A 23664-nucleotide genomic window follows, 5' to 3' on the forward strand; every position below is an offset into this window, starting at 1 on the left:
ATATTTAGATACCCTCAGATTGTTTCCTTCTCTGTATAGTGGTGCTTGACTTGTCTGCTAGGCACAACTATTTCCCAGAAGCCTTGACAGCTTACTAACAGTGTTAAGACCAAACCAAGCCAAGCCAGGCGACCCAGGAGGCCCTTGTTCTCTAAGCAGGAGGTGGTAGTAGTCAGGAGGGAAGGTGTTTCAAGAGGCCCACTCGCAGAGACAGTGCACACACTTGTGGGGATATTTTGCTAAGAAGGAATCAGATATTCTACATTCCCAGAGATTGACAATGCTGGCAAAGTCAGAAAGCTTCTCACATGCAGCTCACAAAGACGAGAACACACTGAGAAAGGTTTAAGAGAAAGACAAATGGAATAAGGATTCTTAAGGACCTTAACATTCATGTAGAATGATTCATGCTGTAGAGAGAACTGAGGCTCAGAGCTCTCTATGGTCTGGCTGAGAAGCACCAGCTGCCATTTCCTTCCTGCATTTGGTTGGTTGGCAGAGGGACAATCACTGTTGGGGACCATGTGATAGAGAGCTACCAGTTGTTGCGTCTGAAGCTCCTGCACTGTGCTCAGCACTCCACCTGGGAGGAAGGGCACTGTCAGTGTCCACGTGGAAGGTTCTGAGCTGCCTGCAGAAGTAGTCAGAAGACGCTGCTCACACATGTGGGCATTCCAGGTGCTTTCTAATAAATAAGTAGTTGTTTTTCGAAACTGCAGTTACAGATTGGCAGGGTAAATCTAAAAGCTGATGTGTGGGAATCGTGAGCATGCAGGAGCTTTCTCGTCTGTGTGACACGGAATGGCCTTGGAGGTAATAGTGCTTCTTGACTTACTGTTGGGCTTTACTATTATTAGCGTGTATGATGTACCGTGTGCGGTGTGCTTGCCATGCACACATGTGAGGACAGTGCACAGCTCCGTGGAATTGGTGCTCTCCCTCCGCCTTCATGAGGGCTTACGGCTCTAACTCAGGTTGCTGGGCTGCGGTGGTGAGCCCTTTCACCTGCTGAGCCAAGGCACCAGTTTCTAGTGCTTCTTAATAAATACAAAGTGAGACTTGTGTATCTAATTTATTTTTTCTTTTTTTCCCTTTGATTTATGTTTTATTGCATTGTGATGAGAAAAGATACATAATTTTAATTTATCTGTATTTGTTAACATTTAAAAACATTTTGAATAAATAGACTTACATCACATTTTTCTTTCCCTTTTGTACCCCAACTCCTCCTGGAGAGCCCCCCCCATTCAAAACCTACAGTACCTTTCTTTTTTATCATATTCTTTAAAATTTATAAAATATTGTAACAATAAAAATGAGTATTATAAAAGTTGTTTTATATAAAACAACAATCAATTGAACAGTCTTATGAAGATGTTTGTCTAGAGCAATACTGAAAATATATACGTTTTTCTCAATATAAATTTTAAATAACTCTAAAATATTAACTTATGATATTTTAAAATAATATATCACTATTAGTTTTTTAAATGAACATAAATAGGTAAAGTCTTTTTGTTTGTTTGTTTTTGTTTTTAGTAGAGTTTAAAATCTTGGCTCTTACTGAGGTACAAACACAAAATAAGAACAGTTCTTGGACATTGGAGTTTATTGTAATAAGACTGTACTTGAATGTCCCTCACATCACCAAAGGATTTTACCTCCATAGTAGATAAGCTAAGAGTTGACAGTTCTGCTGTGCCAAGGAATGAATTGTAGGCACGGTTTTTGGATACAGATTTCCTGCTATGGTCAAAGCTATTTGACTTGAGTGATTGTCATCATGCTCAGCCCGCAGGGAACAGGTTACATTTATTTAAGAAATGGTGTGTGTATTAAGATGGTCTATCCATGAAGTCATTCATCAACTGTTTCAATGAAAAATGGTTCTGTGTGGAGGGTGGCACAGACATTAGGTAAAGGTAAGATTCTGGTTCAGTGGCTGTGATGATTTTGAAAAGCATTCATCTCAGAATAAGAGTAACTTATAAAGTCATCTTCTTCAAAACTGATAAAATAATTATAATTATCAAGCAAAGCCTTTAGTCTCACTCTTTGCTGTTCTCTTACAAGCCACCTCCCAAATTAGTTGTCTACATTTCTTTTGGCTGTATAAATAATTTTGAAACATGTAAGCTGTTCTGAAAACCATACAATAGTATAAAAACATCAAATAAACAATCCTACTAATAGAGAGGCTGAGATAGGAGAAGCATGATTTCAAGGCCATTATATGGCACACAGCATAGACCCTGTCATGTACAAACAAGCAGAAAGTGTATATGGATTGTACCATATTGGACCTATTTCTCCCATTACCAAATTAGAGAGACCACAGGGTGACAGCTGTCAAATTCCTAATTCCTCATATTTTTGAATTTCAGTCGATTAGGATATGCTGGTATTGTTAATTTTCATATTATGAGATCTGCCCAGAATCTTCTAGCTTTCATAGTCTCTGGTGAGAAGTCTGGTGTAATTCTGATAGGTCTGCTTTTATATGTTACTTGACCTTTTTCCCTTACTGCTTTTAAAATTCTTTGTTTAGTGCATTTGGTGTTTTGATTATTATGTGACAGGAGAAATTTCTTTTCTGGTCAAGTCTATTTGGAGTTCTGTAGGCTTCTTGTATGTTCATGGGCATCTCTTTCTTTAGGTTAGGGAAGTTTTCTTCTATAATTTTGTTGAAGATATTTACTGGCCCTTTAAGTTGGGAATCTTCGCTCTCTTCTATACCTATTATCCTTAGGTTTGGCCTTCTCATTGTGTCCTGGATTTCCTGGATGTTTTGGGTTAGGAGCTTTTTGCTTTTTGAATTTTCTTTGACTGTTGTGTCAATGTTTTTTTATGGTATCTTCTGTACCTGAGATTCTCTCTTCTGTCTCTTGTATTCTGTTGGTAATGCTCGCATCTGTGACTCTTGATCTCTTTTCTAGGTTTTCTAACTCCAGGGTTGTCTCCCTTTGTGATTTCTTTATTGTTTCTAGTTCCATTTTTAGATCCTGGATGGTTTTGTTCCTTTCCTTTGCCTGTTTGATTGTGTTTTTCTATAATCCTTTAAGGGATTTTTGTGTTTCCTTTTTAAGGGCTTTTAGCTGTTTACCTGTGTTCTCCTGTATTTCTTTAAGGGAGTTATTTATGCCCTTCTTAATGTCCTCTATCTTATAAGAAGTGATTTTTAGATCTGAATCTTGCTTTTCCAATGTGCTGGGGTATCCAGGACTTGCTATGGTGGGAGAATTGGGTTCTGATGATGCCAAGAAACCTTGGTTTCTGTTGCTTATGTTCTTATGCTTGCCTCCTGCCATCTGGTTATCTCTAGTGCTACCTGCCCTGGCTATGTCTGACTAGAGCCTGTTCTTCCTGTGATCCTGGTTGTGTCAGAACTCCTCTGAGTCAAGCTGTCTCTGTGATCCTGTGATTCTGGGATCCTAGGATCATGAGATCCTGGGTGTGCCTTTGGAACCTTGAGATCCTGGTATGACCAAGCTCCTGGGATCCTGGAATCCTCTGATCCTGGGCATGTTAGAGCACCTTGGAGTGGAGCTGCTGCCTCTGGGTGTTGTGGGGCTGACTGCTGAGTTTGCCTAATTTTTCTTTTTAAGTAAAATTTGCATCTTAATGTTATCAATATGTATTGAAAAAGTGAAAAGCAAGCAGGTACTGAAGAGTACAATGAAATGCCAAGCCAGAAAGAACTGCATATAGAATAGTCTTTTGTCACTGCCTTTTAATGTGTGTTCTTTCTAATGTGCCAAGGGAAATTAATAAATCTTGTTAGGTTACACATAACATGATTTCACCCTTAAAAGCATGATCATACATGTTTAATAAGTTTTCATTTTCAGAATATACTTCTGCCAACTTAACCTTTTGCTTGGAGTTGAGGTGAGCCTTGCAAGTTTTAGAGTAAGTTCCCTGAAACCTCAGCACAGCAAGCCCTAGATAAGTGAAATACCATGCTTTAAGTTAGAGCACTTCTCAGAATCTGTAGCACGCTGCTTCTTTCTCCTTAGGTTCTCAGTACATTTTAGATTGGCCTCAAAATCTCTGTATAGACCAGGATGACGAACTCAAAATCTCTGTATAAAGCAGGATGATAAACTCAGAAATCCACCTACTGTTGCCTCCTAGGTGCTGAGGTTAAAGGCATTCACCACTCTTTGCAGTTTTCAAGAACATCTTGTAGAGACTTAAAGTCTCTTTAGGAAACTTATTGTATTTATTATTTTTTGATCTTACAAAATGACAGGAAGAAAATTAACTATCTACTACTGGTTTTAGTCACAGTGTGTATGGGATGCTAGTATAATATGCATAGGACCCTAGGTGTTACCCCCAGTACTGAGAAAAAGGTTTTCACGTGTATGTGGAGGCCAGGGGTCAAGCTTGTGTATTCCTTAGCAGCCATTCTAGATTTTTAGATAGTCTCCATTTGGATCTGGGATTCACTGGTTAGAATAGGTTGGGCGAGTAGTGAATCTTAGGGATTTGCCTGCCTCTTCTTCCCCAGTACTGGGATTAAAAGCACACATAGCAGGAGCACCCCTGGCCAATAATTTTAGTTTTATGTGTCTTCTTTTTAAAAATATATTATAGAATAGAAATATTTCAGCTTTTACTTCTCTCTTTCTTCCCTTAAGCCTCTCCTGGCTTTCCTCCCTCCAGCCCTTCCTGTGCCCCTATCAACTCTCAAGTTGATAGCCCCATTATATTATTATTATTATGTATGTGTTTACACACAAACACACACACACACACACACACACTATATATATATATATATATATATATATATATATACACATACATACATATACATATATACACATATATATGTGCATATATATACACACACATATATATATACATACACATATATATACACACACATATATACATATATATGACACAGATACAAACTTCTATGTGCATTTTTTATCGTTTTGGTTGGTTTCAGGGCTGATCACTCTGCATTGGACAGCCAATAAAGGAGCCTAGCTCAAGGCAAGGTTAGCTCTGCTCCATTATTGGTTGCCTGTAGTTGTTTTTCTAGAGATAAGACCCTGTGAAAGCTTCCTCCTTCCATGTGATGGTGCTCTCTGTTGTTGCCATCTTTCTGGTCATGTTTCCACCCCTCTCCCACTGTGTTCCCTAAGTCATAGAATCAGAGCTGTGATATAGATGTACCCATTGGCCTGGGCTCCTGAAAATCTGTGGATCTTTGCAGTGTCCAGTTGTGATCTCTGGGATGGTACCCACATGCTGCTCAAAGAGACTTCGTTGATGAGGGGTGGTAGCCATAATTACCTGTGGGTGTGAGGGTGACATTTACAATTTTAGAATGTAGTAAGGAATTCTCCCCTAGCAAACTGGTGGTAGTAGCTTATTTTCCAGGGACCATGAAGCTAGTTAGGTTTCCAAAACAAGAAGACAGAATTTCCTCCTGTTGAGTGGGCCTTAAGTCCATTAGTCTCTGTCTGTCTGTCAGTGTGTGTGTGTACGCGCGCGCGTGTGCACCATACAACCCATGTTGTGCATACCCTTATGTAAACATAATTCCTTGAGGCTTTGCCAAATAACCTTGAAGTTATTTGTCCCTAGGTCCTTTTCCGTTTGTATTGAGGGAGGGAGGTCAATAGTCCTGGCTTTTTATGTGGGTCCTGTTGAAATCCCAACTTGGGTCATGACAAGCACATTACTTACTGAGCCATTTCCCTATATCTTACAGAATGTAGATAATTTTCTTCTCATATATATTTAACGCCTCTTTAAAATATAAGATTCTACATATATCTGTGTGAATCTCAATGTAACAGAATCTGTTTGGTTAGGATAGATTCTTAAATTTTATCTACAGATACCACTTGACATTGAAAAATGCCTTTTAAACCAAAACTCCATAAACATTTCATATTGCTCCATTATAATTGTTTGGTGGGAGTTGCATCTCTCATTACCATTAGACATACTATTTTTCATCATAAATATCCCATGTGAATATTTACAGTCAGGTGCTCTACCATGGATGTGTGCACTGAAAGTTTGTCTGAATGTTTGTACTTTTATCCTCACAATAGAGTTTCAGGATAAGAGTTGTTGGACATGTGCCTCACAATGCAGCTTCCTAAATATGCTTTAAAAACATTAATGCAAACCCTCTAGTAGGGATAAAGTATATTATCACAGGATTAGTGGGGATGTCGTGCCATGTACTGGGTAATGTATCTCTTATGAGGACCACACTGTCCTCATCGTGACACTTAGATGGGTTCTCACTGTTCTACAGCCCCAATTCTCATTGCGTAAAATACAGTTTAAGAATGGCCAGTGCTGGTGTCTTACCACCTGGTTTTTCTTGGGGGAAAATAGAAGTAAGGAGAATTCAATGTAGCCAGAGACTGGCAGGTGTTAAGGAGGATGCTAGGGATAGTGCACAAAATATATGGTTTTAAAAAAGACTTGGGTTTTAAGCATTTATTTATCAAGTGTATGTATAAGTGTGAGATGACACACAGGTGAAGGGCAGAGGACAACTTGCGGGTTTGTTCTCCTCCCACTGTGTGGATTTCAGCAGTCAGTCTCAGGCCATGAGGTTCGGTTGTGTGGGCTTCTATACTGCTGAGCCATCTAGCTGCTCCCTTTCAGAATTTTTAACATGGTATTTATTCTGTGAAGAGGGAGTACACGTGCTACTTACTGCAGATGTATGCAGAGCAGAGGACATGTTGCAAGAGTTGATTCTTTTTTTCCAGCATATTGATTCCTGATCTAAAAACCTCGTGGTTATATATCTTAGCAAAGTAGAGGTCAGGTAAAATTCTATAGATGCTTCTGAGCGTCAGGAGTTTTACATATTTCCACACAGAGAAAGTATGAGGAGGTATGACATTAGAGGTGTGTAACTTCTGAAGAAGTTTGTTCTGTGTAAGTTTCAAGTTACAGAAATACTGTACAAATACAAATTCATTTGTTCACAAAATAATGTTTATATTATTTTCATGTTGAAAAATTAAATATATATTTATGCTATGCAACATGATTTTACTATGAGTATATTGTGAAATGGCTTAATTAGGCTAGCAAAAACGCTTCCTCTTAGTTCTTATATTGAGGAAGCTTAGTCTTCCTAGCCATATTCAAATATCTGATATATTGTCAGAACTATTCACCATGGTGACTTGTGCTTCTTAGTCCATTTGACCTTAGCCAAAAGACAGAGAAGTTAGAGATCTTTCCCTGTGAACTTGAGTTTTGCTCTAATTGAACCAATATACCCCAGCCCTCCACTCCTGTGTTATATTCTAAGATGGGAATTTTCAGCCCTGCTGTAGAGCTTATTTCATCTGTGTTTTAGATACTAATGTCTTATCAGATATATGATTTTCAGATATTTTTCTACCACCTGGTAAGTTGTCTCTTCAGTCTTACTTTGAAGATATTTTAAGTTTATAATCCCATTTGTTAAGTTTCTCTCATCTATGGTTTGTACTCATGTCCTAAACAGTTACTGCCAAGGCCAGCAACAAGCCACATCTCTCCATTTTCTTCTTGTGTGTCTATAATATGCCATCTAATGTTTGAGTTTTTAATGTACTTTGAGTTGACTTTTGAACATGGTGTGTGGTTAGAGACCTGCTTTCCACTTCTACCTGAGACATGCACTCAGTTTCACCACTTAGGAGGAAGATTCTTTCTCAGCTGTGTGCTGTTTGCATCTTTGTTGTAAATACATTGCTGTATTTGATACCTCTGTGTTCATACTTTTAAAGTAAAGTATTTTGTGGAAGATGGGGACAGGCTGTCCATCCATTGGAGTCCAGACCAGACCTGGTTTTCTTTCAGGAGGCCTTATTCAGAGGAGGCTTAATCTCTATTAATAATTTAGAGAAGCAAGTGGTATTAATGGTTGTGGGGGAAATCTGACTCTAGCTTGTCTCTGCTGATCAAGAGCCAGGACTTCCTTTCTAGAGTCTTCTATGAGATAAATCTCAACAGCACTCTGCAGCAGAGAAGATTTGTCTCCAGCAGTTTAAGATACTTAGTTGTCTGTCAGGCACAAATATGAGGGCTCATAAGTAAGCAGCTCTACACTCAGCTCCTAAACTCAGAATGACAGAGCAGTGCTTTGTTAATACCTAAAAGCTGCTCGTGAAAGCTACTTGCTGATTTGGGGTCACTTAAAAATTGGCACTTTGGTCTGCTTTACAAAATTTATTATTTAAAGGTATAAATTTTAAATACAGCACAATCTACTATGTGATTAATTATGTAATTAAGCAGGGAAAACATTACAAATTGGCTAAGGAGTGATAATCTTGCAACTTTGCATTCTTGGGGTTCACTATTGAGAGCGCCCTAATAGAGTATTAGTTAGAAATAGTGAGTTCATGGCTTGAAGGAATAAATAATTCATAGAGCACAAAAGCAGCTCTTTCTCTTCGCCAGTTCCTTTCTCCTCATTATATTCACTCTCTGTCTTTCAAAGGCCCCTTTACAGCCCAAGAGCAGCTCTGTGTGAACATGGAAGGGCTCGGCACCATTTCAACCTCAGCTTAGCTGAGCCTGAGGGTCACATCAGACAATGAAGAGTGTCTTCAATGTGCATTCTGTAGCAGCGACTGAGAAACCAGTCTGGAGGACGGCAAAGCCTCATGGTAGAAGATGCTCGGCACTGCTTTTAAAACATCTTTCAGTGCCTATTTTAAAAATTATTTTAAAGTTGAGTTAATCACTGAATTTTTCCTACTTTTTTTCAGAAACTTTTACTACATTAAATAAAATACCTGGTACAACATGAGATTTTACATTCTCTCCCATTTTTAAAGTCTCTTCATCTGTGAGAAACTAGAAGATTTGTGATTTTATGTGGAGTTGTAGCTCTCCCTATCTTTTAGTACACACAAAGTAAGAATTCTGCTGTGTAGACGGTGACTCTCAGTGGCTTGCTGGCACAGGGTCCTTGCCTTGCGCATGGGTGTTTGCTGATTTCGACATTGCTAGCGTGGTGTTTACCTTTCATCAGTAAACTTCACCCTTCGATTTGGTTGGAAGAGTGTGATAACTAGAACAGCTGTAAAAAGTAAAATTTATGCGGATTAGCCACATTCCATGGTATGATAAGACATCAGGGTTTATTAACATACATTTAAAGGCAATGGATTATAATCTAGACCCCTCACAAGGGAAAATATTTGTGAACAGGAGTTCTGCTGGTTCTCTAGGACCCAGTGCTTCATCAATGTGTTTGTCCTTAGGCTTTGAGTGGTATAAAACGGCTCGTTTGGTAGAATTCTGTGCTCCGTGCTCTGTCATATGTATTTCTTCATATCACATGAGCTACAGGTTGCAGAGACCATAGATTACAAAGCTAATTGAAATGCTGTTCTCAGAAGGGAGATTGGTCTGTTGTCCGTTTGCCTGTTTCTCCAATAACTGCTGCCCTTACTTTCTCAGGACTTAGTGACTTCTCCAATATTAACTTTAGAAGGAATAGTAATTTTGTGACACAGTGTGATTTTTTTTTTGTTTTTGGTTTGTTTTTTGTTTTTTGTTTGTTTGTTTGTTTGTTTGTTTGTTTTGTTTTTCGAGACAGGGTTTCTCTGTGTAGCCCTGGCTGTCCTGGAACTCACTCTGTAGACCAGGCTGGCCTCCAACTCAGCAATCCGCCTGCCTCTGCCTCCCAAGTGCTGGGATTAAAGGCATGCACTACCACGCCTGGCTTCACAGTGTGATTTTAAATACTGAATCATGTTTTGTTTTTCAACTTAAACTAAATAGAGCCCTCAGCAGCACTTAGAAGTTAGACTCGGCTGTGGCTTTCCAGTTCTGTTTCAGTAGTCACTGAGGCCAAATGTTCTGCAGTTTTACTCGACTTCAAATTCTTGTGGTGACATTTCTGAAATACATTTTTAAGGAGTGTTTCTTTCAGTTATTATTGCTGCATAGAAAGCAACCTTGAATTGTATTGGCTCTAAGCAGTGTTAACTTACTATTGTAACTTTGAGGGCTGGCTCCCTGAGTCTTCAGCTCTTTATGTTCTAGCACTGGATGCTGGGAAAGGCAGCCACAAGTGTATTTCTTCCTAGCTGGCAGAGCTTGCGCTTGCACTTCCTCACAGCATGGTAGGCCTTTCGGGGAGATTTTCAGAGACAAAGGCAGACAGAAGCTGTACCCTGTTTGTTCATTTGTTCATTCATTTTTGTCACTGAATTTCTAAGAATTTTACTAAAGGATTTCATCATCCCACATGCCAAGGAAGATCCTAAAATCACTGAGCTCCTGTATGCTGTGCAGATTAAAGCCACACTCCAAAGGTTTCCCTGCTCCAGTGACCTGCCCTGTGACTTGGTATTCTAACTGTGTGTCCCAGAAGATGGATGACTTCACTGCTCCTTCGCAGAACAAATCATAGCACTGACAGAGCTCAGGACATAAAGCAACCTGAAGGCCACTGGCTCAGCATGGGCTCCCGTAGGTGCTGTCAGTCTTCTCACTTGTCAGGGGCCACCTGGCAGAAAGCCTGGTCTACAGTGTTCACCCTCTACCTGCTTCTCACTGATCCTGGGGCTTGAGTTCAGAGCAGCAGAGGTCTTCACCAAGGTGGCCTGCAAGTCCACATCTAAGAAGCTGTACTTTTCAAAGTCTTAGGTTCTGAAGTTTCCCAGAGTACATTCTGCCCATATTGTTGGTTAAAACAGGTTCTGTGGCCGGCCTAAATTAAGGGAAATGTATTCTTCACGACAAGAACTCTGAACAGAAGTGAATGGACGGGGTTAATGGCACTTGCATGGTGCTCCAGGCTTCCTGTGGGGTCTCAGAATGTATCCCCTGAGACATAGTTACAGATATTTTGGTAAGACATAGTAATTATCTCAAGTCTTTATTCGTTATACTCATCCTCTATATATTCTTTATTTTTCAAGATATTCTAGTAGTTTCAGTCTGAAAAAGTTATAGCAATTATAGTATTTATAGGTCTTCAGGTACTGCTAATTACCCACAATACCACATAGACTGCACAGAACCTTACACAGTCCCATAACAAGCTGCTCCCTAGTAAAAGTATTTTAAATAATTGCTTGGCTCTTCCTACTTGCCATAGTTCTATGTTATACATCATTTTCTACTTTACATTTTTGGAAATAATCTTGTGACTTTATTAAGCAGCCTCACCCCCATACACTTTGGTCAACTCCAGATGTTTTCATCGTCTGTTCTCCAGATCACTAGCCATTTGGATAGTAATTTTCTATTGGTCAGTTTTTTTTTTCTCTCCATTCCCATGATGGTGGAAATGAACAAAAAGGCTTTGTGCATGCTAAGCAGCAAGCACTTTATCAGAGAACCATCCCTCCACCCCAGTGGTCATATTTAGGAAAGACAACAAAACACTTCCTGTGATTAAAAACTGTGGAGCTAAAGTTTTCTTTATGAGTCAGCTACTGTGTGCCCGAGTGAGTCTCTGGGGCCACCTGTCTCACCAACCTATGTAATATTGACTATTTAATAAAGAGGTCTCATTCACCAGATCAGAGTCAGGAAACTGGTCCTCCTTAAAGAAAAGTAAATAAAAATGCATGTCCTGATTTGCTCTGGGAAATGATATTGAGGGCTAAGTTGGTTCTAAAAAAATGTTTACAAAAGGCAAAACTAAATAAAATATTACTATTACAAAACAGATATTTAAAAGAATGCAGATAGCCATAAGGAAGGATTTTGGAACTGTAAAACTTGTTAGCTATGAATATATATGAGAAAGAGGGATGTGTGTGTGTGTGTGTGTGTGTGTGTGTGTGTGCACGTGCGCGCGTGCAGTAGAAGAGGGGAGGCTGGGGATGTGGGACTTTCTTCTTTTTGACACTTGACACTTGGAAGATAAATTGGAACAGTTTTGCTTCAAACAGTATTCCATGAAGAGACACCTTTTCATTATGGTAAGAGTTTGCATTTGGATCATTGGTTCTAGAAATTGACTCCTAGCTAAACCAAGAGACTGTTTTTGAAGCAGTGATATTTCTTGTGATCTGTTTTATCAAGTCCAGCAACTCAGATGTAGTGCAGGTAGACTGTGTGGGTTTTGACCCTTTAGGAAAATACGGAGGCTGGAGCAGAGTTTGTGCTCACCTACATGGAAAGGGTTCTATCTGTATCCTACTGTATTGGGGTCATGTGGCATCATTCATCTTGATCACTGACAACCTTCTGGGAAGGAATCTGAAATAAAGATTTTATGTGGGTTAATTGCTAATTGTAATCAGATGTCGTTAAAATAGTCTATGCTCAACATTGAATGAACTAATAAGCAGTTATACCTTTGGCATACAATGGGCCCCTTCGTTCTGCTTTATAAAAGATAAGAAATTTATAAATATTGAAAGATAGAAATACTATTTTCAGGTATAAATATGCTTTGTGTTGTGTTTTTATTCTAAATTCAAGATGTTGCTTACTATTATCAGAAGTCTTCCCATGCTAGTAGCGTCTGCCCAGCAGGACCCGTCACCTGAGACTGCAAATGCAAAGCTGGCAACTCAGGCAAGAGCAAGCAATCTGCAGGGAGCCTAGGAGCCAGCTAGGAGGAGGACAGAGAACCACAGGGGTGGAGCCAGTATCTACCTAAGTGAAGGGCAGTCTTGGAGTGATCCCACTGAAGCCAGGAATGAGACAAGGCTGCCCACTGCTGCCCCCTTCCCCACTTCTCTTCAATATTGTGCTGGAAGCAGCAACTGGAGCAGTAAGGCCAGAGGGGGGGAAATAATGGAATACAGACAGGAAAAGAAGAATTTGTCTATCTCTGTAGATGATGTAGCCTATATAAGACATCCCGGAGTCTCTACCAGAAAACTTCTCAAAACGATGGAAACGATGCACTTTCAGCTATCTAGCAGGATACAGAATCAACAGAACAAACCAATCGCTTTTATATACAGCAACAGCAAGCATAGAGAAGGAGATCATAGATATACTCCAATTCCTAACAGCCTCAGAGAAAAGAAAGGAACTGGGACTAGACCTCACAAAGCAGGAGAGGGACCTCTACAGTGAAGACTAACCTTCAAGGAGGAAAGTAAGGCACCAGAAATGGAGAGGTGTCCCATGTTCATGAATTGGTAGGATTAATATTGTGAACATGATTTTACCAAAAGCCATTTATAGATCCAATCCAATCCCAATCAAAATCTCCTTCTTATTCATCACAGAAATAGAAAAAAACCATCCCAAAATTCCTATGGAATCACATAAGACTGCAGATGAACACAAAGAACAAAAGCAATGCAGGAAGAATTACCATTCCAAGTCTCAGGGTACATTACAGAGTCATAGTGACTAAAACAGTATGGTGCAGGCAGAAAAACTGACATGGTGGGTGTTCATATGCAGAAGGACATCAGAGCCAAGTCTGTCACCTGACACAGAAATGAGCTCCAAATGGGAAGAACTCAGTTGTGAGACCAGAGATACTGAGAGTGCTGGAAGACACCTAGGCAGTGTTTGTATGATGCAGGGGGAAAGGACCTTCTGAAGAGGACCCCATTGGCTCCAGAATTAGGGCCATCTTTTGAAAAGTGGGACTTAATCAAAGTAAAAAGCACGGTGAAAGACAAAATCAAGGGAAGATGAAGACCTCAGAGTGGTAGAGAGTCTTTGCCAGACATATAACTGACAGAAGATTAATATTCAAATGCACAAAGAATTTAGAAAACAAAGTTTTAAAAAAGTGGCTCTGAGTTCTGTACTGAGAGTTCTCAGAAAAAGAAATAAAAATGGCTGAGAACTATCTCAACAGTGCTCCTCATCCCTTGGTCATTAGGGAAATGCAAATCAAACAACCTTAAGATTCCACTGTATCCTAGTCACAGTGGCAGATAACAAACACACCCAGCAACATGTTCTAGCTGGGCTGTGGCAGATGTCCCTTACTTGCTGTTAGTGGGATTACAGACTGGTCCAGCCACTGATAATCACTGTGAAAAATCGTCAGCAAGCCAAAATGCATCTACCATATGACCCAGAGATAATGTTCCTTAATATATGCTCAGAGAACATCCTGCCGTGCTCACTGCTGCTCCAGTCACAGTAGCTTAGAGATACACAACCTATGCATCCTGCAGCAGCTGAGTAATAAAGATGCGGTACATGTACTCGATGGAAGGTTAGCCAGCTGTTAACAAAAGAAATGTTCACGTGAATGGATTCAACTAAGAAAAGGTGAGGTAGCCCAGACCCAGAATGTTCTATGTGAGGTCCCCACTTCCACGTGTTCAGATGTGACTACAAACCTAGAACATCTGAAGAAACCAGAAAAGTTAGGGAGAGACCATTGCTGGGGGCTGGGGGTGGGCAATAGAGAGGAAAACAGCAGGTTACAAATGATCTATCTGATCAAGGGATGGGAAAATTGGGAAATGAGGGGGGGTGGGATTTGGGGGAGGGGCAAACAAATAAGGAAGGAGGGGGATAAAGCAACAGTAAGGATGTTTAAAAAGTCATTTTTTTTTTCCTGAGAGTGGGAGAAATAGTCTTCCCCTGGGAAGAGCAGGCCAGTTGGTTATCTAAAGCCCAATATCCCTGAATATATATGTACACGTGTACAAGTAGCATTCTACAGATTGAGTAGCTTGTACTTCTTAGGAATACACACACACACACACACACACACACACACACACACACACACACCTGTGTGTACACATACATTTAACAACTGTTAAAGAAAAAGAGATCATGAATTTGGAAGAGATCAAGGAGAGATTACATTTGGAGTTTTGGAGGGGGAAGATGATGTCATTATTTCAAAATTTCAAAAACTAAAAAGAACCTTTAATTTTAAAAAAATTAAAAAGCAAGAACAAGTTGCAGCTGTTATCAGAGCAACACTGTCTCTTAGGTGCTCGTAATCTTGAGTACCCAGTTGTCGCATGAAGGCCCTGATGCCATACAGGGACATACGGGTGACAATTGATTAATAAGGTTATATTGTTGGGAATAATGTCATGTTTTAGATATTCTCTTCCTAATGACTTAAAATATACATTCATTGTAGGAAGATTTGAAAACCTATTAAAATAACAGTATTTTTAAAGCCAGAAATAAAGTAAAAATTGATTTTATATTTTTCTATAAAGCAATTTGACAGTGTTAGTTCTTTAACAGCTGACTCATTTTCCAGTGGTGCAGTTTAGCTCTAAGTAATTAGGTTATCAGCTGGCTCATGTGAACCCTATCTCTTACCTGTCCAAAATATCAGTGTAAAAATGGATCAAAAAAACCTTAATGTAAACCTAGAACTCTTAAACTAGGAAAAACATTTAAAGGTACAGGCACAGACAAGGACTTAACTAAAAGACGTCAGTAGCTTAGGTAGCAATATCAAGAGTAGGCAGTGGGGCTGCATAAAATTACAAGTAAGTGAAGGAGTGAGGAGAACTCTGCCAGCTGTGTGTCTCACAGGTGGCATCTAGAATACACAAGGAACGAGGAAGCAGGCAAGGGCAAGGGGAAAATGTAAAACTACAATGAGATTCTATCTCAAGACAAGAAAATGGCAATCATTTAAGAAAACAGTAATAAATTCTTGGATGGAAAAGGGAAGGATCTTTTACACAATATTACTTTGGATTGTATAATTCTTTCTTTCAAATCCAAAGTGAGAAATTGGACTCCCTTGGCCTTTTTGTACTCGGCACAGTGCCCATTTTGACAGTTCCCCCACCCCTTAGGCCTGCTTCTGTCATGTGTGATGTTATACATAACTGATCCTCTATGCACTACATGGGCTTTACCGTACTTGGCTGCTCTGCTAATATAGATTGTTGTATGTGGTGCCATTCTGCTTCCCCCCAGGCACATGGACTGTTCCTGGAAGAAGAGCACCTCTCCCTTCTAGCCTCAGCACCATAGCACATAAACAGATGGGTGGATGGCTGATAAAATGGAATACCCACAATATGTGGTTTCTTTCTCATGACTCAGTCATAAAAGCAAAGTTCACTTACAAAAAAAATGCATTATTTTACGGTCTTAAAAATCTATGAAGATGTTAGTTATGTTGTGTCATTTTGACTGAAATATATTTCACTAATTATATACTTTCAGATTTTAGATTTGTGAATATCAATATTTTCATCTCTAGGTCACACAGACTTTATAAACAGATGGAGCCAGACAGTTTATGCATTTCCATGACAGCTTAGTTCTTTGACCAGGCTCTGAATTTCTCTTTATTTGGTCCCCTTTCTTTCTTTCCTCTTTTTTTTTTTTTTTTTTAAGATTTACTTATTTATTATATGTAAGTATGCGGTAACTGTCTTCAGACACACCAGAAGAGGGCATCAGATCTCATTACGGATGGTTGTGAGCCACCATGTGGTTGCTGGGATTTGAACTGAGGGCCTTTGGGAGAGCAGTCAGAGCTCTTAACCACTGAGCCATGTCTCCAGCCTATTTGCTTCCCTTTCAATTGAACCTCTTTACTTGTAGTTGCACTATACCCTGTTGATTCTTGCTCAGAAGTGGTCTGCTCATGTGCCTCCTCTCCCCCCCCCCCCCCCCCCGCCGCCTTAAATAAGGATAACAAAGCAAGGAAATGATTGTGATCTGGTCTGAGATGGTTGGAATCATTGCTGTATAGAAGGTCACACCTGTTAAATTCCCTACTGCCATGCTAACTATCATGAAGAGGCTTGTTTAAAAACACTTGTTTGAAAGACACTTTCAGTCTGCAATTTTTTTTCTTCGGCACTATGCATTGAGCCCCTAAGCTTGCTGTACACTGATAACCTGTCCTGCTGCACTAACACGTCATTAAACACAGCCTGTGTACAATTTGATATTAAGAAACTTAAAGCACCAACACCCTACATATATTTCAAATGTGAAGTTACTTCTCATACTAGATTGTAGCACTTCATCTTCGAGTAAAATGAGTGCTCTTACTATCTAGCTTGCTTAAGAGAGAGAAAGAAAAGCAGAGGCCAATGAAAACTTCATCAAGTGCTATAAAATCTCCAGATTTCATTCAGACTTTGTAAAATTTTGTAAGTGATGTAGTTTGCTGCTATTTTTTGTGTTATGAGTAATGTTGCTTAAAATTAAAACCTAGTACTTTCAGAATTCATAATAGCTTTTATTTAACCCATCTATCTCTAATGTACAATTCATGTAATAAGCATGCTAAATGTATAGCTGGTATTGTAGCATTTCAGTAGAAAAGCAAAAGACAGCCTCTCTGTTTTGGGGCTACTCCTGAGTGATGTCAACCACTTGATTGAGAAGATCTTCCTTGTGCTAGCCAACTCTCAGGGGTTTCCAGGAATGAGAGGGACTCTAATCATAGATGTGAGTTTTGATTTAAGACTTCCCTTATGTTAAAAGATTAATATATGATAACTACAGGTGGGATCAGTCTAACTGAACAAGTATTCTTGCTCCCACAGAAAGAAGCGACCTCTGTTTGAATTGAAGTTTGACTGTAAGCACTTGCACTTGGTAGACGTGCTGTTGTTAAGCACAGCAGTGCTTTTGGATGGCTGTTTTGTGTATTTTACATTACTTGGTTGCCAAACTACATTTGTTGTTCATAATTTAAGCTTTGAACTCATTTGGAATTTGGCTGCTGCTGCTTCCACTAAGCCCCTGAGGTGTATTATTAAGTTATTCATTTAAGATCTTTGTGGGTTTTTTTTATTGAAAATAGATATATTTTCCTCTCATAATATCTCCTGGTATCCGCTTCTTCTACTCTTCCATCCAGATTCATAATAAGATAAAACAAAACTAACACATTGGAATTGGACAAAAGAGAAGAACCCAAGAGATGAGATAACTTAGCTCACCACACACTCAGGACTCCCATAAAACACTAAACTGGAAGCAATAATATATATGAAAAGGACCTGGTGCAAGCCCTGTGTTGTCGCTGTGAGTTTCTGTGTGTTTTGATCATGTTGATTTGAAGGACTTTATGTTCTTGATGTCCTCCATCCCCACGGGCTTTCTGCCTCCCTTTTTGATTGATCCCTGAGAAGAGGAATATGATGAAGACCTCCCATTTAGAACTGAGTGTTCCAAGGTCTCTCTCACTCTACATGATATCTGACTGTGGGTCTCTGTATTTGTCTCCATCTGCTGCAGGAGGAAGTTTCTCTGATGATGGCTGAGCAAGGCACTCATCTATAGCATAGCAGGTTATTAGGAGTCAGTTGTTATCACGTGCACACTCTCTCCCTCCCTCCCTCCCTCCCTCCCTCCCTCCCTCCCTCCCTCCCTCCCTCTTTCCCTCCGTCTGTCTGTCTTTTAGTAGTATATGTTTTAACTCTAGGTTCCTGGGCCATCTAGTCTTGGTCGCTCAAGCATCAGGTATAGGTTACATCTCGAGTGGAATGGGTCTTAAGTCAAATCAGACATTGATTAGTTACTCCAACAAGCTTTGTGCCACCATTACCCTAGCATTTCTTGCAAGGAAACCATTGCCATTTCAAGGGGTTGTGGTTGGGTTGGTGTTCACATTTCTCACTTGGTACCATGCAGAATACCTTTCTGTAGTAAAGATACCAGCTAGAACATAAGGCGAAAGCTCTGTGTAGGCTCAGCTCAGCTTCTCTATGTTCAATGAGTTGTATGGGTGTTGTCTTCCATACTGAGGCCTTGCTGTCAGTTTGTGGAAAGAAACCTGTAGTCCCAATACTAGATGCTTCATTTAGTGACAAGAAATGGCCAGTTGGGGCTCTATTTCTCCCATTATTTGGTGATTTCAATTAGATTGCCTTTATATGTGTAAATGCAGGCTTTTATAACTTTAAACTAGTTTGCCATTATTTTCTAGGCATTCTGTGTACTAAACTGTACTTTTTTCCCCTCAGTAACATTTAGGATGTTAGATGTATGCTAAAAAGGCAGATGTGAGCTCTCTGCTTTGTCCAGCAAATGAGCACTGGTAAATCTGAGGACTTTCATAAATACCGTAGCTTAGTTCTTTCCAAACTCTGAATTTTCTGTGACCAGAAAAGTGGCACTGAAGTCACATTTCACAGTCTACCATTCCCTTTCTCTGGAATGTACCAGTACAAAATAGGAGGTTGCCAGAAAAAATTAGTGTAAACCGTTTAAATCATCATTTTATCTGTCCTCTCCCTTCAACACTGAGCTAAGCTAACCATGGACAGTAAGAGCTCAGATAAGGATACTTTTCTGTTTGTGGAGGTTTGGCCTAAAAATTATTAATATTCTCTACCCAAGAAAGGATAAAATGTGGATCTTTTTCTAGTTCCTCATTGACTGGGGATCCCCTCGTTTCTGTCTCCATCTGCTCTGTATGTGCTCTGTGCTGTGGGCACACAGCGAATAGCTGTGTTCTCTGGATCAGTTGGGTGTGCTTTCGAGAAGGAAGCTAATTCAACACTGAACTTTTAAAGATGGTTTTGATGGGTGTGGTGGCACATTCATGGAGTCCCAACATTCGGAGGCTGAGACAGGAGGATTGCTGTAAATTGTAGGCCAGCCTGGGTGGATATATATTGTGTTCCAAGCCAACTTGGTCTAGACTAAGACCCTTTCTCAAAAAAAAAAAAAGATTTAAAAAAGGAAGCTCTTTTGCTTCTTCTTAAGATGATAAGATGGTACTGGTATGAACAATGTGTTACATAGGCACCTGTGAAAGAGGGAAGTAGAAAAATCTGTGATTTTTTTTTTCTTTTTAATCTAGTTCTTTCAAACATTGGATTAATCCTATTGAGCGATACACATGTAGGATATACATTTATAGATACTCATGCAAATAAAGTACTGAGAGATTGTCACTTTGTGACCAGATAGAATATAAGTAAAATACCTTATGCACGTGTATTTGTGGTGCCATGGGATAATCTTTTAACCTTTAAAATAATAGGTAGCCAAATGTTGTCTGCCCTTTGGGTTTCTAGCCTCTGACAGAATAGAAGCTGAAAGGGGGTTTGTGGTGTGTATGACAGTGCTGGTGGGTGCAGAGTTCCTCTCTGTTCACAGATGTGTTGGGATTATAGATATCACCCAGGGAGAGCACTCTTTTGAGACATACAAAATAAAAAACATGCTGCACTTTACTAGAAATGTCTGAGTCAAAGCATTCTATATACAGTGAGGGAGTAATTGAGCTCTTTATTGTAACCAACTCTAAACTCGGGCTTCTTAGAGTCTTCACACTCAAGACTCCTTTTCACTGGAGACATTTTAATGTGACCTCTGACTTATAGGCATATAAAATAGGCCTACAGATCAAGCACTGATAATCATGAGTGCATTTCAACAGTTGTTTGACACACATGTAATTTTCCTTTTATTAAAGATGAAAGCAAATATGCACACTAAGGAGATGGGATGTGTTTATTTTTTCTAAAAATTAAACTGCAGAAAAAACATATTTGCTGTTTTTCAAAGTTGATTGCTTTGATTTTATAATTATCAATGCTGAACATGCCATTCACAACAATCCCTAATGTAGAAGATAAGGTAAGCCTAAGGAGAACTTCAAGAAAATATTGGAAATTCTGTTCTAATCCCAAGTTGGAAACCTCATCAGCAACAAGATAGCAATTAAAAAGTAAACACTTTTAACACAGTGCATTCCAAAGATACATGAACTTGCTATGTATTGAGAAATGGTAGTAGAAAAATACTTAAAAGTCTTTGTTTTCTGTAATTAAACCATCATGCTACATAAGAAGAGACAACTGTGAGCAGCAACAGCAGCGCTGTCTGCCCTGGGGTCTGCACTGAGACATTTCAAGCATGTGTAGCATGTGTAGCATGTATAGCATGTATAGCATGGATAGCATGGATAGCATGGATAGCATGGATAGCATGGATAGCATGTGTAGCATGTGCAGTGCCAAGTGCACATGCTGTGTTCAGAGCTGCAGTGTGATGCAGTATGGGCAAGGGCTGATAGAAACACCTTCCCTTGTTATTGTTTGATTCCTAATTGGCTTGTGACTGCTGTATGTTCAGAAACCTTTGATTGTTGACAACTCTTCACAGCTCTCACTTAGCTGTCCTATTTGGAGTCACCAGTTTAGAAGCTGGTGTCAGAACAGTGTCTCAAGAGTGTCTTCTTACATCTGAATAGGAAAAGCTTCAGACCTTTTCTTGCTGTCCAGGTGCATATACAAAATACAAATATGTATGCATTGTATTCAGAGAGGATCTATGCATTCTGTCACCTGAAACAGAGATACCTTTGTTTATGCAGAGCTTACATTTTAGATAACCACATGCTTAAAATTTAGATATCCACAGAGACGGGGGAGGGAGAGAGAGTAGGGTACAGTGAATGAGAGAGAAATGGACTGGAACCATAGAATTTTTAGGGAATTCCATTTCATGAGTCTTTTTCTCTCTAATTTCATGGAATATATTGTTTACATTTTCTAAGGCTTATGGGCTATCTGAAAATGCAATATTAGGCATGGATGTTAAAATTTGAAGTTTCTCATATTCCTTCCAGAGTTTCTTTTTCTTAACTTGAGGAAATGTAGCATTATTACTCTTGGGAATCTTAATTTCATTGATAGCTGTGACTTTGGGCAAACAATGGCAGGTTTCTAGGTCTGTTTATATAATGAAGAATTGGAGTTGAACTTTAAAACTCTTACACATGCATTAGAAATGTTCAACTATGTGCAAGCACATGCATATATGAGCTAATCTGAAGGGACTCACCCGCTGAAATCTGAAGCGACCTTGTGTGAGGTGCTGGCAGTAGTCATTCTGTATTTAAGGCGATGTTTATCTCTGAGACTTGTCAGCTTTGTGTCTCGCATTAAAGGTGAATATATAGCACAACAATTGTGGTCATTAGCGTGGGTGGACAGGCTTACAGTTGCTTCTCTCCTCATGAAAGCAGGACTTTGAGAGTATGGGCTTAGTTCCCTGATCTGTCATTTCTTTTGGATAAGGAATTTCTCTTTGATCTTCCAGACTGAGGACATGAACACTTCCACAGCCATATTCTATGTTCTGTCATTGTTTGTTTTATAGGCTTTATTAAAACAAATAAGAAAAAATATTTTTCACTTTAGAGATAGTTTGGTGTAAATTGGGCTTCTCAGATGAGTTCCATATGTCATCAACCTGTTCAAACACTTAACATGCTGCAGTATGCTTGCTTATATGGTGGAGATTCACTTGTTCTTGTAACATACTTCACACACTATGTTCTTCACTGTGCTTGTTTCTGTGGTGAATATCCAGCCATTTGTACAACACACTTAACACATGTTCCCCATTAAGTTTTACATTATAAACCTTTTAAGAAAAGAACCTTTCCTTTGTAGCTCCATAGCACCTAAGACAGAACTGTTAGTCTCTGAATAGTTCATAAAGGCTACACCTATTAAAGGTTTGGGGTGACCTAAAACCATCAGACATAGCAAATGGAATGGAATGTCCTGTTTTTAGGATAGTAAATTCTGAAAGACAGTATGATTAATTCTATTAAAGGTCTATCCCTAGCTACTAATAACTCTATATGAAGTCCATTTCTTTTTGGTTTGCTCATAAGCTGATTCAGCCTATAGCCTCAGGATGGATGGGTGGGTGGATGGATAGATCAGTGGATGGTTGGGAGAATGGATGGATGGATGGATGGACGGAGGTTGAATGGATGGGTAGATGGATGAATGGATATCCATCTGATTGTTCATAGACTCTGAGATTTGAGCTCTTTAAGCTGTGTGTGTGTGTGTGTGTGTGTGTGTGTGTGTGTGTGCACTTAATTTTAGACCTACTATGTTAATACTCAAAGTTGTTAATCAGTAGTCATTTTTAATGTTAGAAGCATCGAAACAGATTGTACAACTGAGTTATAATAAAGACCAATCTGATCAGCTATCATACATGATTGATAGACACTCCAAAGAATAGCTGTCAATTTAATGTGGGTGGGAGGAATTGGTGTGGGAAAGAACCTAAAGCTTTTTCATACTATATTTGTAAAAAACAGATAACCATTTTTTCCTAATACTAAGATGATATTTTCAGTCAATGCCTGTATGTGCAGTGTAACCTTGAGTTTCTTGTATGGTACATAGTACTGCAAATAGTTAATGGCTTAGTATTTTGTAAATATGAATGTTATAGTCAACCTGTTTCCAGAAACAATAATTGGCTCTCAGGCAAAGGTAGTATTTGGTGGCATTTAACCTTGTCACTTAATGATTTATTGCACCATCAAAAAAGTACCATCTTTATTACATGTTTGGAATGGTTGTGGAGATCTCTAGGGGTCTAAACTTAGTTAAGCCTCTTCTGTGAAGGTATTGGAAGTTTTAGTTTGGGGTCATAGCATTTCTTCTCAAACATAATATGACTGCTTAAAAGGACATAGACCATGGGTTTTTTTGTTTTGTTTTGTTTTTTGTTTTTTGTTTTGGCTTTGTTTGTTTTTTTTTTTCAGTTATTTTTAGTGTCATTGCTCTTTATCAGCTGGTGAACATGGGAACAACTTAATAAAATTTGGGTAATTTAGTTTTCAGTTTAAATTCTCAACTGGCAATTGGCCAAAATTCGCATCTGAAGCCATGAGCACCCAAATGCCATTTTGTGATTTGGCTGCTGACAGCCGACGTAGGAAGGAGCCACCGAGATGAATGGAGTAACTAGCTCTCCAAAGGAAGACGAGGGTAAGAG

General features: G+C 39.3%; 1 protein-coding gene across 18 annotated transcripts in view; it reads left to right on the plus strand.

Annotated features, from left to right (window-relative positions):
* Zeb1 (zinc finger E-box binding homeobox 1) overlaps window positions 1-23664 on the plus strand; it is a 184142-nt gene that overhangs the window by 18374 nt on the left and 142104 nt on the right. For 9 of the 18 annotated variants that reach the window (XM_030250401.1, XM_030250405.1, XM_030250400.1 and 6 more), the window contains one exon: window positions 23504-23657. The exons of the other annotated variants lie outside the window; for them this stretch is intronic. In XM_030250401.1, the coding sequence (XP_030106261.1) occupies window positions 23621-23657 (37 nt within the window). In that variant the 5' untranslated portion in view covers window positions 23504-23620. The remainder of the gene's footprint in view (window positions 1-23503; window positions 23658-23664) is intronic. 18 annotated transcript variants of the gene reach the window in all.

This window comes from Mus musculus, chromosome 18 (assembly GCF_000001635.26).
Source record: "Mus musculus strain C57BL/6J chromosome 18, GRCm38.p6 C57BL/6J".
In the NCBI taxonomy this organism is placed as follows: Eukaryota; Metazoa; Chordata; class Mammalia; order Rodentia; family Muridae; genus Mus; species Mus musculus.